The following is an 18,779-nucleotide window of genomic DNA, read 5'->3' as shown; positions in this document are numbered from 1 at the left end:
GTTTCCTCCAGGTGCTCTGACATGTTCTCCCCGTGACAGCGTGGGTTTCCTCCAGGTGCTCCCACATGTTCTTCCCGTTTCAGCGTGGGTTTTCTCCAGGTGCTCTGACATGTTCTCCCTGTGTCAGTGTGGGTTTCCTCCAGGTGCTCTGACATGTTCTCCCTGTGTCAGTGTGGGTTTCCTCCAGGTGCTCTGACATGTTCTCCCCGTGTCAGCGTGGGTTTCCTCCAGGTGCTCCCACATGTTCTCCCCGTGTCAGAGTGGGTTTCTTCCAGGTGCTCCCACATGTTCTCCCCGTGTCAGCGTGGGTTTCCTCCAGGTGCTCCCACGTGTTCTCCCCGTGTCAGCGTGGGTTTCCTCCAGGTGCCCTGGCATGTTCTCCCTGTGTCAGTGTGGGTTTCCTCCAGGTGCTCTGACATGTTCTCCCTGTGTCAGCGTGGCTTTCCTCCAGGTGCTCTGACATGTTCTCCCCGTGTCAGCGTGGGTTTCCTCCAGGTGCTCTGACATGTTCTCCCCGTGTCAGCGTGGGTTTCCTCCAGGTGCTCTGACATGTTCTCCCTGTGTCAGCGAGGGTTTCCTCCAGGTGCTCCCACATGTTCTCCCTGTGTCAGCGTGGGTTTCCTCCAGGTGCTCCCACATGTTCTCCCCGTGTCAGCGTGGGTTTCCTCCAGGTGCTCCCACATGTTCTCCCTGTGTCAGCGTGGGTTTCCTCCAGGTGCTCTGACATGTTCTCCCTGTGTCAGCGTGGGTTTCCTCCAGGTGCTCTGACATGTTCTCCCTGTGTCAGCGTGGGTTTCCTCCAGGTGCTCCAGCTTCCTCCCACAGTCCAAAGACATGCAGGTTAATTGGTGACTCTAAATTGTCCGTAGGTGTGAATGTGAGTGTGAATGGTTGTCTGTCTCTATGTGTCAGCCCTGTGATAGTCTGGTGACCTGTCCAGGGTGAACTCTGCCTCTCACCCAGTGTCAGCTGGGATAGGCTCCACCCCCCCGCGACCCTCAAGGGGATAAGCGGTTACAGAATGAATAGTACATTTACAAAACTGATCCAGACAGCGTTCTCTTTTAGAACATCTGAAAATGAGAAGAAAAAAAAAGATAAAGCACCCAAAACAAATGTGAAGGATCCAAATCACATCACACTGTTATCTTTTCCAGATGTTGAATAAAAGATTACCAGATGGTGTTAGTGGAGTCTAATAAAGTATGAATAACAATATTGTACTTGTGTACAGTACTTGAGTAAATGTACTTAGTTACATTCCAACTCTGGTCACAGTGTGTTTTTCATTGTGGAAACACAAACAGGGCAGCGTGGCTTTTTAAAGCTTCACCGTGTTCCCTCTGTTCACTGTTTAAATATATCAACAAAAGCCTTTCTGGAAATCAAATATGTTTTTAAGAGTCATATCTCCTTGTTTGTTTCTTTGTTTGTTTGTGTCTGACGGTGGTTCAGGTCTCTGGTCTGCTCTCTTGTTCTGTGGAATCTGGTCTGTCTGGGCGGCAGTGAAGGGGTTAAAGGCCGAGCCTCCCGGTGTCCTGTTTCACCATTTTTTGGAGATGACGACTCAAAGCAGATGGAGGATTTGGGGATTCTGGGAGAACAGCAGACGGTTCAGTGTCACAACAACAAAGAAAACACCACAACATTCCCATAACAGCCCCGTAACGTTCTTATAACGTTCCTGTAACATGTTTGTGACTTCACAGAACTGAATCATGTTCTTATAAATGTTCCTGTTGTGTGTTTGTAGTTTTATTTATAGTGAACTTGTGTTTTCACTGTATCACTGTGATCCATGACATCATCTATGCTGACGTTATTTTACTTTATTGTGAGTTTATTTCCTTTAATATCTTTAGAGCTCTTATCGGCACCAAAGATTTTCAGTCAGTTCTCATTCTCAGGAGGGGACGTCTACTCTTCAGACATTACTCAATTTATTTATCTTATCTAGAGATGATGAACAGTAAGTCGACTAACTGATAAGTCGATTGACAAAAATTTAATCTGCACCTTTTTGGAGTGCTGATTGGACTAAAAGAAACATTTGAAAAAGTCATCTTGAACCCTGACGGACTGGGATGGACAGCTCCATCGTCTCCTGAGATTTTACAGTGAAATTATAAATTTAACAATAGATAAAAAAAAAATCAGGAAATTAATGGATGAGTCCATATTTCTAAGCAAGGAATAATGATGTTGATTTATGCAAAAAAAAAAAAAACAATACATGGGATTTTTTTTATTTTTTTTTTATTTTGACAAACATACGAAACACCATATTGTTTCATATCCATTCAGCATAAATTACTATTATTTTTGTGTATTTAGTTTCCATGCAGGTATTACTCAGACGATACAAGACAAATATTTTCCATTATTTTACTTTTAGCACTTTCTAAAACTAGTGTTTCAGGGATAAAACAGTGGCAAGACGTTAAACAGTTTGGGATGAACAAATTCCAAAGAAATAAAAAAATATGTCTAAATCTTAATACAACAAATCATAAATAGGAAAAATAATTATAATGATATATAATCAGCGTTGAGGAGTAACTAGTTACGAATAATTAAAATTCAAAATAAATATAACTGTAATCAGTTAAAGAATATTTGTAATTAAATTACAGTTACTAATTAAAATATTGGTGATTACAAGGGGATAATGTCTGAACATATTACTATCAGTAAAAAGTTTATATGTATAATAAAACACTCATTCTGTAGCTTTGCATCTTTTTACTGTGCAGGAACGCCGTCTTTTGCCGTCGCCTTTTTCTGGACATTTTTCAGCTTTATAGCCCAGTTTAAAACTTTTTTTTTTTAAGAAATAAAAACTAATAGTTTAAAAATAAATCAATTGATTATAATAGTTTTAGTTTTTTTTATGCTAACGGTTTTGCTAGTTGTGCACTTTTAACTATGTGGCTCACGCAGTAACTTTGTCCTCTGTTTTCTTTCTTGCTGTATAAAAGCAAGCACTTTTACTTATTTACATTTATATTGGTAAAGCAGAGTTACAGGGATAAAACAGTGACAAGAGGTTTAACAAATTACAAATTAAAAGGAAAAAATAACTGGAAGAATGACAAGAATTAAAACAAATTGCAAATAGTTAGAAAATAAATTAAGAAATTATAATAGTTTTATGCTGGTGAAACAGTCACAGGAATAAATTAAAACAAAAATTTTTTTTTTAAAAATTAAGCAATTATAATAGTTTTATATATTCTTATTATCTTACTAAAATAATTAAACTCAATTAATTAAAGTGAATTATTGCTGCTTGACTTTCTCACTGCTTGTGTTTGTGTTGCAGTTCCCTGTGCGGCCGGCTCGAGGCGGCGGCGCTGTTTCTCAGTTGCTGAACTACAGTGTGTATTTGCTGAAGGACTATGTTGTGAAAATCTTTCAAAGTGTTGGTTTTCCGTGATTACGGGGCTCTTCTGGACGTCTGCTCGGTGGGTTAGGGGGCCCGTGTGACCGACTCTCCCGGCGGACTGTGTGCGCAGCCCGGGTGCGACTGTTTCGGGCAGCTGCTTAGCGGTTTTCTGATCTCTGACTGGAGGTTTTTTACTGCAAACCAAGTTAGCTCAACAGCTAATCCTAAAAGTCACGTCACCTGTGCGGACTCGAATTAAAAGTTTCCCGGTGGAGCCGGGACAGCCGGGTCACTTTTGACTGTGTGACCGTACAAAACTTTGTCTCGGGTGTTTTTGCGCCGGGTTCGTATTTTATCTCGCTTTTGCGCAGCCATAAAAATTGCGTTGGAGACAGCAGCAAGTGAAGCGTAGCTGCGGGTTTTAGATGACGGTGAGACCCGCAGCCGGACACGGATAAGGTGTTTCCTTCGGAGGGAAATGCGGTAGAGAGGACACCGCCTCGGTGTTCAGCCCGCTGACTTGGCGGCTCTGGGTTTGTTGCTCGTGAGGCCTGCGGGTCGGGCTTCCACCGGGCTTGAGTAGAGCCCGACGCCGACGTCGAGAGGTCGGAGGCCGGCAGTCGGCGCTGCCACCGCCGGGCCTGCGGTCCGAGTTATGGAACGGATGGAAGTGGACCAGTGCGCAGGCGCAGCTGGCGGGGCAGGAGGCGGGGCACTCCGCAGATCGAACAGCGCCCCCATGATCACCAGTGTCAGGTCAGTGGTACTACAGCTAGATGTGCAGCACCAAACTCCATTAAAAACAGCACATTTATTTTTGTCTTGTTCACAGAGCGCCACAGACATTTACTAACAATGACGTAACACATGGATTTTAGGTAAAGAAGTCACTCTTTAATTCGGCATACTTAAAATACTACAGGCATCACGTAGGACAATAATATTTAAACGTAAGTAATTATGTATTATCTATTTAGGTTAGTGTATATATTGTGTAAATAATCTTGTTTAGGTTAACATACATATACATATACATATATATATATAGATATATACATACACATACATATATATATCCAGTTTATTTGAACTATATATTTGTAAATACTCTTGATAAATTTCTTATATTTTCACTTATCTTTCCACTCTTGCAAGGAGCACCTGTAACGAAAATAATTTCCCCTCAGGGATCAATAAAGTATTTCTGATTCTGATTTGGTATAATCAGGATCAGAAAAACCTTACTGATCCCCGGCGGGGGGGAAATGGTGATAACGTGGTAATGGTAACGCGTAGAGAATTATGAGTTAGTGGAAATAAGAAAAATCTAAAAAAAATATATATATATTAAAAAAAAGTATATTATACTACAATTTGTAACACTGTAAAATATTTGAAAATATAAAATATCTTACATATGCTTAGTCTGTTAAGTGTGCTAAAAAAGTACAAAATATGATCCTTACAACCTATTGAAGTCGTATGTATAGTTTTAAAGATAAAAAAGATATATGAGGCTGCAATTTACAATACTATATACATATACATATATACATACATACATATATATATATATATATATATACACACGCACATATATAAATAGAAATAACAAATATGTATAGTGTGTGCATCATATGTTAAATATACATTCAGGAAAGATGTTGCTAAGAATAAATTATGACACCGAAAAGAATATTGCAGAGTTTAATAATTTCACCAATTATTGTACAGTGTTCCAAAAACATTGACTGTTCCTTTAAGTCTCTAATCCTCAGTTATAATATAATAAATGAATTGTGGAATTATAACTGCAGTCCACCGTTTTCCTTTGCACAAAAGAATTTTTTGAAATTCTGTGTCAGAAATCAGAATTTGAAATACTGCATGGAACCCTGGGAGGGAACTGAGTCATGATACAGTTGCCTTTAAACTGTATATAGACGTAGAGAAATTATGAGAACAGGAAGAAAAAGTATGATAATATAATAACATTAATAATACAAGTACAATGCTTTATAAGAAGTCTGCGCATTGACGAATAATTATAATGTTGAATGTACAATTAAACACTGAATCTAAAAGACGTTAGATGTATGTGGCTGCTTTTGTTAACTTAATAAAAAATAGTGCAATAGCTAGTTTTTGTTTGTACTTCATATTTCAGAGGGAAATATCCTTTTGACTCCACGACATCTACAGCTGGAGTTAGTTTTTACTTTACTGGCTCAAATCGAAACATGATCAGTCTGTAAATTCTCATGATTTATTTTAAAACATTAATTAAAGTAGTGAATAAAACCAGCTCGATCCAGTTCAGCTACACCGTTACATTTTTTTGTACAGATAAATTTAACGTTTTTATTTGGTGTCAAATATTCTGCCGACAAATCATTCTGGTTCTTATTGATCTACAGTTTTCTACGGAGCCACTAAAGCGCCGAAAATGCAGTTTGTGATTTTGTGCGCACAAGACAGCGGGCTAACATTTGCATCGTGTGTGCACAAGTTAATTAATTAATTATAATAACTTGTTCCCACAAGGTTATTAATTTGTGCACAGAAGATGAGAACTTGTTCCTACATGATGATGAACAAGTTCTTTACTTGTGTAACAACTTGTTCCCACAAGATGATTAATAAATAATTAAGTTGTGCTCATAAGAAAATAACTTGCTGCCAAAATGACAACTTTTTCCCACAAGATGATAAACAAGTTAACTTGTTCCCACAAGATTATTCATTTTTGCGCACTAGATCATTCCTTGTTCCCACAAGATAGTCAACTAATTATTGACTTGTGTGCACATAATAACTTGTTCCCACAAGGCTTTTAACTTTCCGCACTAGATAATGAATTGTTCCTGCAGGATGAATAACAAGTTATTGACTTGTCCAAACAAAAATAACTTGTTCTGCAATGACAACTTGTTCCCACAAGACTATTAACTTTTATGCACTAGATAATAATTTGTTCCCACAAGATCAGAATCTGAATAAACTTTATTGTCCTCCAGGAGGAAATTTGTCTTGGACATTCAGTGCCTGGCGGCTGTAAACACGTTCAATTTACAAACATACAGTTACACACACACACATGCCCATCAATAGACTACACGTTACTGTGGCGTCTGTAATTAACCATCAGATTGATTAACAAGGACGTGACGCGGTGTGTTTTTGTTGTGAAGAGAACAAGCGGATGGCTCAGACAGCTGAAAAGTCGACATGTCTTTAAAGAGTCTCTCTGTATAAACACATATATATATAAATAAACTAAATGTTAGTGAATTAATGTAAACATGTTGTTGTTGTTGTTGTTGTTGTTGTTGTGGTGGTGTCTGTCTCAGCGATGGGATGACCGTCTTCAGTCCGGTGTCCTCGGCTCGGTACAGACGCAGCAGTGTGTCCATCAACCCCAGCTGTCCCTCACAGGTCAGTGTTTGACTCACAGTGATGATATATTTGACGTGTGGGCTCGTCACCACCTGCTGACCTTCATCCATCATCTCCTCCTCTTCCTCAGCTCGTCCCTCTTTCTCCTTTCTCTCTGACCGGAGACAGACTCGACCACAAGAGGCAGGTGAGGATGTCACACTTCTTCTTCTTCTCTTTTCACTCTGCCAGTCCGACAGATCACAACTCTCTGTGGTGTCCTCACAGTCATTAGAGACACTCAGAGTTTTACTGACACATCTGTTTGTTTGTGTTTACTCTGATTAGGTTTGTTTTCTTTTTTAACGTGAGTTAGGGCTGGGCGGTATACCGGTTTGTACCGATATGAATTTTTCATATACCGCAATACCGGTGAATAGCCCAAATAACGTCCGGAACGTGCGCAGCAATTCTCCTCTGCCCTCTGTATCGCGCGCGCACACACACACACACACACACACACACAGACAAAGCGCACACACACAGGTGAGCACACTAGAGCACGGCTCGGCCGTATTTTCCTGACCGAAGACGACCTGTCCTGAGTCTGAGACAGTTACAGCCGGGCTCCACCGGCAACGGGAGCGGCACGACACATCTGCAGCACGTCTGTTAATCGGCGGCTCCACCGGCAACGGGAGCGGCACGACACATCTGCAGCACGTCTGTTAATCGGCGGCTCCACCGGCAACGGGAGCGGCACGACAACTCCCGTCTGCCGCGCAACAACTCTCTATTTTACGCGGCTCTTCTATTTTTGTCGCGCTACGCTCCCCTACGCGACCCTCCAGCAGATAAAAACTACATGAAATAGTGTGCTAAACGAGCACAATGTGTTTTTAAATGAATAAACCATTATCAGAGGTGATATGTGATGATTTTTTTTCATGCATTTACCCATGTTTATCCGTGACATTGTGTAAATGTCCGTGGCGGACATTTGAAAGCGAGTAGATGACAAACAGTACAGTAAACTTGTAGATAACTCAAATATATGTAATAACTTAGGTGGAAAATGCTTTAACATTTCATGCAGCCTACATGCAGCCTCTCGGCTCGGCAAACAGTAAAACAACCCCGCTGGCTTCTCTACGTGTCGCTTCCGTACGCAGTCAGTGGAGCCCAAATGAATGGAGCGGAGCGTGTGTTGCGTTCAGGCGTTGTCGGGTAAATAACAAATTCCAGCACTTGAATAGGCCATAGCACAACACAGCAGCACGTCAAGTTGGCTGAACCTGAGCAAAATACCGTGAAACCGATATGATTTTTTCTTAAAACCGTGATATAAAATTTTTGTCATACCGCCCAGGCCTAGTTAGTATTTCAGTGTAAAAGTGTCACTGTACAGAGATAGATCCCTCTATACATGGAAAGATACAGAGATACTCACAGTCATAATAAAAAAATAAAATGAAATAATACTAAATATGATAACAACAAAAATAAATAAAAGGAGATATAAACATAAATAAAAACAATAAAGAGGTAAATATTCAGTCAGAGGATTCAGGGAAGAGAGTTGGATAATTTTCTATAATACATGGATATATCAATATCTGTTAGCGCCCAAATGAGTCGTTATATATCCTTAAAATATACGTTGTCTTCAGAAATAAAGTACAGAACAGCTTATAACCTTAAATGTAATTTATTTCCAAAACACAACGTGACATAAATGATCCAAACTCTCTTCAACATGAGCTGCTCCCAATTTGAGTGGATCTGTATATTTCCAGTCTTTATTTTGCAAATAAAATCTAAAGTTTGAACCACAAATCGAACATATGGAGGCCTCTGTTACTGAAGACATATTCATTTCATTTTGTGTCCCTTCGTTATCTTTTTCAAATTACGTGTCTGCAGTTCCTGTAATAGTTTTAAAACATCTGAAATTCTGTTTGGAAAATTAAAGACTAAATAATCGCTCCAAAAGCAGAAACTGCGTCCATCAGCCACGAGCTGAAAACAACTGCAAGAATCTAAAATAAAAAAAATAAAAATATGGTTGAAATTTGAACAATGACAAATAACTATTCATGTGAGTAACATGGGACTTTATTTTGTTATATTTATGTAAACATTTTATGTTTTGTGGCTTGTTGTTTTGAATCACTCAGAAATTTAAATAGTCGTAACAAAAACCTGTCGGTGAGTTTCAGGTGATATGTGGAGATTTGTTGGTTTTATTTGAGGCAGTTTGGTTTAACGGTGGAGACGGACAGGTGTTAGGGTCAAAGGTCAAAGGTCAGAGCTGTTTGTGTTTTCTGCAGGAGGAGAACATGGAGATGACGCTCAGAGGAAGTCTGCAGAGACTCAGGTACGTCACAGACACGACACCGTTCATGTCTCTGAAGTTTAATACAGTGGGATTAACGTCTCTGCTCTCCCTCCCAGTGCTTCCAGTCTGATCCCAGTTCCTCCAGTCAGTCAGTGGCACAACCACACGTCAGTGGTGAGCATCTCCACACCAGCTTTTAACGACCAGGCTCTTATTTTGAAGGTGGTGCTTCCTGTCAGTCAGGATGTTTACCTGAAATGCTGAGGCTCATGGGTAATGTAGTACTCAGAGCAATCTCATCCACCAATCAGAGGGAGAGATGTCAGGAAACACAGATGAAACTTTTTTAACATTACAATAATAATGTCGGTCGCTGATGTGGATTATCGTCTGAATCCAGATCAGACTTAATCCAGACTAGAGGTTCTGACTGAATCCAGGTTAGTGGTAATAAACGAAATCCAGATTAGAGGGTTCTGACTGGCTGTTTTTTCACCTTTTCTTCTTCAGTGGTTTCAGTCACAGGACAGCGGCGTCACACCCAACTCCTCCCCGAGTCCCACCAGGAGGTTCAGGTACCCTGTTCACATTGTGTCTTTATTGGAAGCTTCAGTCTGTATCAGTCTACTGACATACATGATGTGCTCACTGTCCGACAGACCAGCAGTCAGTGCCACGGTCAGATGGCCTGCGTTAACTCCACTCAAGAGGAAAGGTAATAATTTCACATTCACACCTGCAGTTACTGAGTCTAATCCACATGGAAACAAACTGTAAACACGTCTCTGGCACCAGTTTGTATCTTCATGTGCTGAACTTGTTAGAGAAAGAGAAATAGTCTTTGTGTTTGTGTCCACCTGATGAATTTCTGACTCTGTTTTTGGTCACGACCAACTTTTTAAAAAAATTTGTGGTGGTCAAAGGTCAAAGGTAAAGGTCACTGTTTACTCGTCTGTTTAGTTATCTTTTTTTTAAGATATTTTTTGGGGCATTTTAGCCTTTAATCGATAGGACAGATGAGTGTGAAAGGGGGAGAGAGAGAGGGAGTGATATGCAGCAAAGGGCCACAGGTTGCAGTCGAACCCGGGCTGCTGCAGCAGCAGCCTTGTACATGGGGCACCTGCTCTATCCACTAAGCCACCGACGCCCCTGTTTCGTTATCATGCACGTGATACCTCAAGAACAACCTGAGGGAATTTTTTTTTTTCAAATTTGGCGCAACAGCCACTCGGACTCAACAATGTTCTGATTAGATTTTCATCGTCAAAGGTCAAGATCATTGTGACCTTGCGTCTGTCTCATTTCTGCAAACATAATTTCGAAAGAACATCTTGAGGGAATTTCTTCAAATTTGGCACAAACGTTCACTCAGACGCAGTGATATATTGATAGATTTTGGGTGTCACAGGTGAAAGATAAGGTCACAGTGACCTTGTCTGTCTTGTTATCATGAATGCCATATCTCAAGAATCCCTTAAGGGATTATATTTTATTTTTTTAATTTGGCACAAACGTTTATTTGGACTCAAGGATGAGCCATTTTGTGAATTTTGTAGTCACAGGTCAATATCATTGTGTCCTTGTGTCCGTCTCATTCTCGCTAACATGATTTCTAATAAATGCCTTGAGAGAATTTCTACAAATTTGACAGAAACGTGAATTCAGACACAACAATAAACTGATTACATTTTAGGGTCATACCTCAGTGGTTAGGTCACTGTGACCCTGTCTGTGAAGAACACCTTGAGGGATTTTTTTTTTTTTTTCCCTAGATTTGGCACAAACGTCCCCTTGGACTCAGTGATGAATTGATTTCTGTTCCATTTTCGCAAAACAAAATTTCTAAAGAATACCTGGAGGGAATTTCCTCAAATTTGACACAAAGTCTCAACTCAATGGACTTGATAAAGTAAAAAGTAAAGTAAAATGATAAAGTGTTTAGACTTGGGGGTCATAGGTCAAAGGTAAAGGTCACCGTGACCTCATCTGTCTCGTTTATCATGAACGGGATATGTCAAGAACACCATGAGGGAATTTCCTCAAATTTGGCACAAACGCCTCAAGTCAATGGACTCAGCGATGAACTGATAAGATTTTGGTGGCCATAGGTCAAAGGTAAAGGTCACTGTGACCTTGTCTGTCTCAGCATCATGAATATGATATCTCAAGAACACCTTAAGGGAACTTCCTTAAACATGCACTTGAACTCAAGGATGAACTGATAAGAATTTGGTGGTGAAGGTCAAAGGTCAGTGTGACATCACAAAATGTGTTTTTGACCATAACTCGAGAATTCTTTCACCAATTCTGACCAAACTTGACACAAATGTCTAACAGGATAAAATACTGAAGGTCAAAAGTCAAAGGTCAGCTTGACTGTGGACTGGTGGGCGGAGTCATATAACCACAGGGTGGAGTGGTGGGCGGAGTCATACAACCACAGGATGGACTGGTGGGCGGAGTCATATAACCACAGAGTGGACTGTGGGCGGAGTCATAACCACAGGGTGGGCTGGTGGGCGGAGTCATACAACCACAGGGTGGACTGGTGGGCGGAGTCATACAACCACAGGGTGGGCTGGTGGGCGGAGTCATACAACCACAGGGTGGACTGGTGGGCGGAGTCATACAACCACAGGGTGGACTGGTGGGCGGAGTCATACAACCACAGGGTGGGCTGGCGGGCGGAGTCATACAACCACAGAGTGGACTGGCGGGCGGAGTCATACAACCACAGGGTGGGCTGGCGGGCGGAGTCATACAACCACAGAGTGGACTGGCGGGCGGAGTCATACAACCACAGGGTGGACTGGTGGGCGGAGTCATACAACCACAGGGTGGGGTGGTGGGCGGAGTCATACAACCACAGGGTGGACTGGCGGGCGGAGTCATCCAACCACAGGGTGGACTGGTGGGCGGAGTCATATAACCACAGGGTGGACTGGTGGGCGGAGTCATATAACCACAGGGTGGACTGGTGGGCGGAGTCATACAACCACAGGGTGGGCTGGTGGGCGGAGTCATACAACCACAGGGTGGACTGGTGGGAGGAGTCATACAACCACAGGGTGGACTGGTGGGCGGAGTCATACAACCACAGGGTGGACTGGTGGGCGGAGTCATACAACCACAGGGTGGACTGGTGGGCGGAGTCATACAACCACAGGGTGGACTGGTGGGCGGAGTCATATAACCACAGGGTGGGCTGGTGGGCGGAGTCATACAACCACAGGGTGGACTGGTGGGCGGAGTCATACAACCACAGGGTGGACTGGTGGGCGGAGTCATACAACCACAGGGTGGGCTGGTGGGCGGAGTCATACAACCACTGGGCGGGGATTTTAGATTTTTATATATGTACATTTGTGAACCTTTTTGTCTCTCAGGAGGGGTGGAGTCTGACGGACCCCCAAAGAAGCTTTTTGTTGCCGGGGTGACAGATCCCGCCCACCGCAGCAGCTACACTGTCAGGTGAGGATCATGTTGAGCACATGTCAGTCGTAACAGTATGAAAGTTTAAATAACAAATAAAGCTTCCTCTTCTGTCTCCCTCCTCAGTGTCTCACAGTCAGCGGAAGACTCTCCTCCTGCAGGAGGCGTCAGTCCTCAGTCCAGCCCTCTGTCTCTGTCTCCTCCCCCTTCCTTCACCCCCTTCACCTCCCACCAGCACCCCGGACACTAAAACCCTCCTCCCCCCTGCTCACCCAGAGTGCTGACCCTGTCACTGTGGGATCAGACCGACCACCAGCAGCTCCAGAGACCCTCAAACACCTGGAGGAACATCGACCCCTTCGCACCTTATTTTGGTTCCAATCATCTGCCAGCATCACTGTAAGCCCCGCCTCCCTAATGGACAGACAAATCACAGGAAGTGAAGATGTGACACATTTGGAGGTGAAGATCACCTTTAGTTCAGCCTGCTCTTCAGTTCAGGATATTTCTTTTGCATCCGTGAAGCTTCAGACTTTTTTGTTGGTCGGTCATCACACAGCATCACTCAAGCTTTCAAGCATCAGGCAGAAGGACATATATGCTGTGTCATGTGTGCGGCTCCACCCCCATCAGAGGGCGTGGCCTTGAGGTTCAAACTCCTCACTCTCATGTTAAAGGATAAACAAAGGATTCATTAGCAGCACCATCGGGAGACCACGGAAAACGTTTGGGAAACTGAGGACACACTGGTTGTGTCGTCAGAATGGAATCGATTGTGCTCACTAAAAGAAAAGAGTTGTGTTGTTGGTGTTGTGGGGAGCAGATGAGCAACAGACACACCTCCCCAATCTCAATGTGTCCTGTGGACCAAGCAGCTGATCCTGATTGGTTACAGAGAGGAGTTGATGTTATACAAGTTGTGCTGATTCAAGGATAAAAGAACAAAGCACCTAAACGTCTCTGCCTGAAGACGTCTCTCGTTCCTCAGCTTCATTCTTCAGATTTGTTCTGCAGACGTCAAAAGAGTCGGAGCCTTACATGGGATGACTTCCCATTGGAGGATGCAGCTCTAATCAGACCAATCAGTCGATGCTGTTAGTGAAGCTCCAGATCTTCTCTGATCAGTTATTCTGAAGAAGTTCTAATAGGATCTTGAGTTTTAATCAAGATGTAATTGCGGGTGATGACTAAATGTTCTCAGACTGTTGATCACAATCGTCTCTCTCTAAAGGAGTCGAAGTTCTTCAGGAACATTTCGTTCCACCCACAGTGATACAGTCGACACCTACAGGAACTGAACCACACAGAGAACCTTCAGCCGGTCCTCTGCTTATTGTCCTGGAGTCGCACTTGTTGGAAGTCATGTAATTTATGAGGACAATATAGGAATCACATGATTTATTTAGGCACGGTCTTGAAGATGAAGTCATGAGTACTCATAACTGATGGGTCTGTGGAGTAACATCTGGACTCTCCCAGCACTTAAACAAATCAGCGAACCAGGGTTACGCACTACGCAAAGTTAGTCCCTCCAGGAGGTTGCAACAGTAAACGCAAATTCAGCCAGACCTCGTGAATTCTGCGCAGCCCTGCAGTTTTGTCCCATCGAGGCAACTTAACCGCAAACGTTAATAGCCCTTCTGTGCGGAGTTTGCATGTTCTCCCTGTGTCAGCGTGGGTTTCCTCCAGGTGCTCCGGCTTCCTCCCACAGTCCAAAGACATGCAGGTTAATTGGTAACTCTAAATTGTCCGTAGGTGTGAATGTGAGCGTGAATGGTTGTCTGTCTCTATGTGTCAGTCCTGTGATAGTCTGGTGACCTGTCCAGGGTGAACCCTGCCTCTCACCCAGTGTCAGCTGGGATAGGCTCCAGCCCTCAAAACTGCCTGTGAAATCCTGGAGGGACTGAATAGCGCATTTTAGGATTTTTATCAAATTTTATATAATTTTATTCAGCTGATCTGCTGAAGATAGTTTGCATCTTCAGTCAGCTAGAGAAATTACAAAATAAAGAAAAACCTGAATATCCAAAAACAGTCTTTGTCCCAGCAACCCTCTGAACGGGGTATAGCTTTTTGCAAGGCCAAAACTGCTAGTTGTTGAGAATTTTTGTCGGGTATTTTTCACCCCTGACTTGCTACACCTGAGTCAAATTCAGCCACTGAACAAAAGTTTCAGTCATCGAAGCCTAAGATTTTTGTGTTTTAAAGAAAGTTTTAGTTTTTGTGTCACGGCTGAGTCACCCTGACCGAAGCTTTCTGGTTTTACCAGAGAAAACTTAAAAGACTTATTTTGTTTGTCGACAGTTTGTCAAACTTGGGCTGACGGTTGACAGACTGTAGGACGTCTTTTTCTCCCGGGGTGAGAAACTGGTTTTAGAAACTGGTTCCCGGTCAGTAGAAGTGTGAAGAACTTGTGGTCTGTTTGTTAATAGTGTATCTATATGTGAATATTGACAGTCGGAGCAGCTGATATGTGCTCACTTTTCTTCAGCCTGCATGGTTTGATTGTACATATTGAATCTGCAGGAAGCGACCATGCTCTTCCCTCGTAAAGGTGCATTTATACTTTGACTTCTTTCATTTCCCTCTAAGTTTGCTCTCTGACCGGCTTTAGTCTTCTCTACTTGAAATCAGCCACATTGTGTTCGTGAAGGTCATCTGATTGGTTCAATCCCCAGAAAATCTTTATCACTTACTGTTTAAAAAAAAAGGGTCACTAATCATTTTGACTTCCTCTGCGTTTTCTTTCTGACGAATCTATCAAACTTGTTTTGAGGTGGTGGTTTTTTTGAACCAGTGTTACAACAGTTGATTTTTTAAGACACGGACCAATCTCGGCTCTCGTTAACGGCTCTGGATTCTTACTTTTTACTTTGGACTTAAAGCAGACTTGTACTAAGTCTGCTTTAAGAATACATCAGTTTTAATCCCAGGGTTGGGCAATAACTCAGTATCATGAGTTTTCAATTGAATCATATCGTGACGATAGGAAATTCTGTTATTGTTCACACAAACTAATTTGATGCACATCAGTTCATTCTTTGACATCAGTTTATTTGATGTGATTTTGCACATATTTGCCACGTTGTGTGATAAACCATCATCAGGAAGTATCTGTACGAATATTGTGACAGTCATGTCGACCATACTGCCCCCAGCCGCAGATAATCCTGTTAATATTCTAATGGTTTCATTCCAAAATCTGTGGAGCCCCTAAGAGGACATGATCAAGTTTCTTGTGATCACCGTAAACTATCTGGCGCTCAACATAAATTACATGGCGCACGCTAAAGATTAAATAGCACTCACCGTGAACTATGTAGCGTTCAGCAGAAATTGTTTGGAGCTCAACAGAAACTATCTTGCACTCATTGAAATTATCTGGCACCCACCGTAAACTACGGAGAGGTCAGTAGAAACTATCTGGCGCTCATCGTAAACTATCTGACACTCACTGAAATTATGTGGCACTCATTGTAATCTATTTGATGCTCCATAGAAACTGTCTGGCACTCATCGAAACTTTTCTTGTGCTCCTTCTTGTGCACCATAAACTTCCTTGCACTCAAACTATCTGGCGCTCAATTTAAACTATCCGGTGCTCAGTAGAAATTATCTGGCACTCACCGTAAACTATCTGACAATCCTCATAAACAATCTGGCACTCACCGTAATCTACCTGGTGCTCACTATAAACTATCTGGGACTCATCAAAGTGATTTAGGACTCGCGCCCTTTAAAACCAACTCAGTGCTGAGTAGAAACAATCTGGTGCCAAACAGCAGGTTTCCTCTTAGAGGCTCCATAACCATCAGAGTCGTCCCCACATTAGTCACTAGGTTTGCACAGACATCGTTGATAATTTGAAAACGTGACTTTAATGATAATTCATTAATGTGGATTTTGACAGTTTTATTAATGTGATTCTGATTTTTGTTTTGTCTTAGTCTGCAATTATTGTAATGATTCAATACAAGTGCACAAGAATGTGACTTTGTTAAGTCACAGATGTAGCCATCTCACCACAGGGGTCGGAGGTCAGAGGTCAGAGGTGAGGGTTACAGACACGAGCTGCAGTTCTGCTTCCAACTTTTGCACTTGCACAGTATTGTACAGTTTTGTACTATCACTCATCGTTGTGCCTGAACATGTCGTCATAGTCGTCGGAGGTTGTTTTTTTTCTCACGTGTGTCGATTTAAACATCGGATCTGAGAGATTTTATAATCACCTGACACCTGTGAGATGTGTTTGTACGTATAGTCTCTATAAGCTGTTTTTATAGAAGTGTCTTTCCCCCCTCGCTGCTCATTCAGCTGCTCCAACAAACAGAAATTCCAAATCTTTTTCTTTGTGACGCATTTGACATATTTTTCGTTGTCACAACTTTGCACAGAACTAGTTTAGACCACCTTAATCTTTATATTGTGTTACATGATCGGTGACTTATCGTCATGTAAGAAATGCTGTTGACTTTTGCTTTTTCTCGCTTTATTTCTTGACTTATAACCGCCTCTGTGAGTCTATCCTGTTTCAGAGAAATGCACTCAGCAGTTGAAAATAATTCTAGAAGAGTTTGGGTCAGTTGTAGTTTGGACTTTGTGCTCAGTTCAGTTTGTTTAGAAAACAACATCAACTCCTTGAGATAACAGAAACTCAGCAGAAGTGGGTTACTGTTAAGGCTCAGTATCATTTGATAATCTGTGGTACTGGTGCCAAAGATACCGAAACAATTTTTAAATCTCTGACTTTGAGAAAGCATGCCATTTTTTTACATTTATTTTTCAAGAAACCCTTTTATTAAGCACAATAAGCCAAAGCTGTTGAAATGCTTAATAACAAGTAGACATAGAATAATTTTTAAAATGGACCAAATATTGATTTAAATCATTAACTATTTGACAAAAGAATAATAAATGCGATTATGAATGTGATGTTTTGGAATTTGATAGTTTTCGATATCCGATGTTACAGAAACATTTTGGTTGTGGCCCCAAAAATATTGAGGTTCAATATGTTAACTCCAACCAGGTTCAATAATGCTTTGATTTCGTATTGTATCATTTTTGTTGTTTGGTTTGTTTTGTGCAGTTTTGGGCAGTAATTCGATATTTCAAATTCTCGTGATCAAAAAAAAAAAAAAAAAAATTTCATTAGATTCATTAAATGAATCAACATAACTAAATTTAACCACGATATGCTTAAAAATATTTACTTTCTAGGATTTTGGTCTAAAAAGCGCAAAAACATTGAACAAAATGTCACCTTTTCAGCATCATTTTGAATATTTGAATATCGTAAAACATCAATGTCAAAATATTTCAGTGATAATTATCATGTATTAGCCTCGTCTAATTAGCATATTGGCCATACCAGTTTGTATTTAGCTATTTAACCATCAACATTTGAGAATTTTCAAAAATTCCTTCAAATTTTTTTTTGTACAGATACAAAAAAAAGAAAATTTGCAATTCTAAATCACTTTTTTTGTATGATTATGGGGAAAAAAATCAACAGGTTTTGGTTCTAATTTATTTTTAGAATCAACAAAACCTGTACGGAGTGATTCATCCCAAATCACATACAGACGTTAAAGTGTCGAGAAGCAGGATAGACTTATCTCAGAGGTAACAACACGCTGCCAAATTCATTTAGCTGTACAGACAAAAACTAGCTTTAAGATAATTTTCTGTTTATTATTTTTAACTTTGCACATTCACCGTTGTCCCATACTGTATGAAGAGACAAACTGTTTATATGTAGCTGGATCAACATGTGATGTGGACTCTCGTACGAATTTCTGCTTCAGAGAATGTTTTTACGCCAAAAATTCTTTAAATGAAACAGTAAGATAAAGTCTTACATTATTAGAACAGTATTCACTGATGTGTTTTTGTCTCATTCTCACCTTTATGTCCTTAATGGATTTCCTCTCTTGGTTTTCTTTGCTTTACAACGTTTAAAGCATCCAGTCAACTTCCGGAAATGTCTCCAGGTTCAAATCATTGTAAGTCCAATTTTTGACGTATATTTCCAGTGTGATCGGAGGTTTGTTTAACTCACTGCTTTACATTAAACTCTATTATACGGAGTCCTGAGAGTCCCGACAGGTGATTTTTTTTTTTTCATCTGGTCAAGTTATGATTTTGTGCAAGTTAATATTATCTTGTGCGCACACGATTAGAAAAAAAAAAAAAAAAATCTCTCGGGACTTCCGGGCCCCTCTGCTGTCAGTTTATGCCCTTTGTACA

The 18,779-nt window shown here is 41.3% G+C and overlaps 1 protein-coding gene across 1 annotated transcript; it reads left to right on the top strand.

Moving 5' to 3' along the window:
* Positions 1-3,361: 3,361 nt before the first annotated feature.
* LOC125898781 (P2R1A-PPP2R2A-interacting phosphatase regulator 1) lies at positions 3,362-16,583 on the top strand. The gene is made up of 9 exons (XM_049592725.1): positions 3,362-4,141; positions 6,736-6,820; positions 6,912-6,968; positions 9,091-9,137; positions 9,215-9,272; positions 9,609-9,673; positions 9,758-9,813; positions 12,485-12,569; positions 12,657-16,583. Exons 1-9 carry the CDS (start codon positions 4,041-4,043, stop codon positions 12,778-12,780), a joined length of 678 nt encoding a protein of 225 aa, XP_049448682.1. The 5' UTR covers positions 3,362-4,040; the 3' UTR covers positions 12,781-16,583.
* The last annotated feature ends 2,196 nt before the right edge of the window (positions 16,584-18,779 follow it).

Source organism: Epinephelus fuscoguttatus, linkage group LG12, assembly GCF_011397635.1.
Source record: "Epinephelus fuscoguttatus linkage group LG12, E.fuscoguttatus.final_Chr_v1".
Taxonomy (NCBI): domain Eukaryota; kingdom Metazoa; phylum Chordata; class Actinopteri; order Perciformes; family Serranidae; genus Epinephelus; species Epinephelus fuscoguttatus.
The sequence above is the reverse complement of the archived record's forward strand: the minus strand, read 5'-3'. Positions and strand labels throughout refer to the sequence as shown.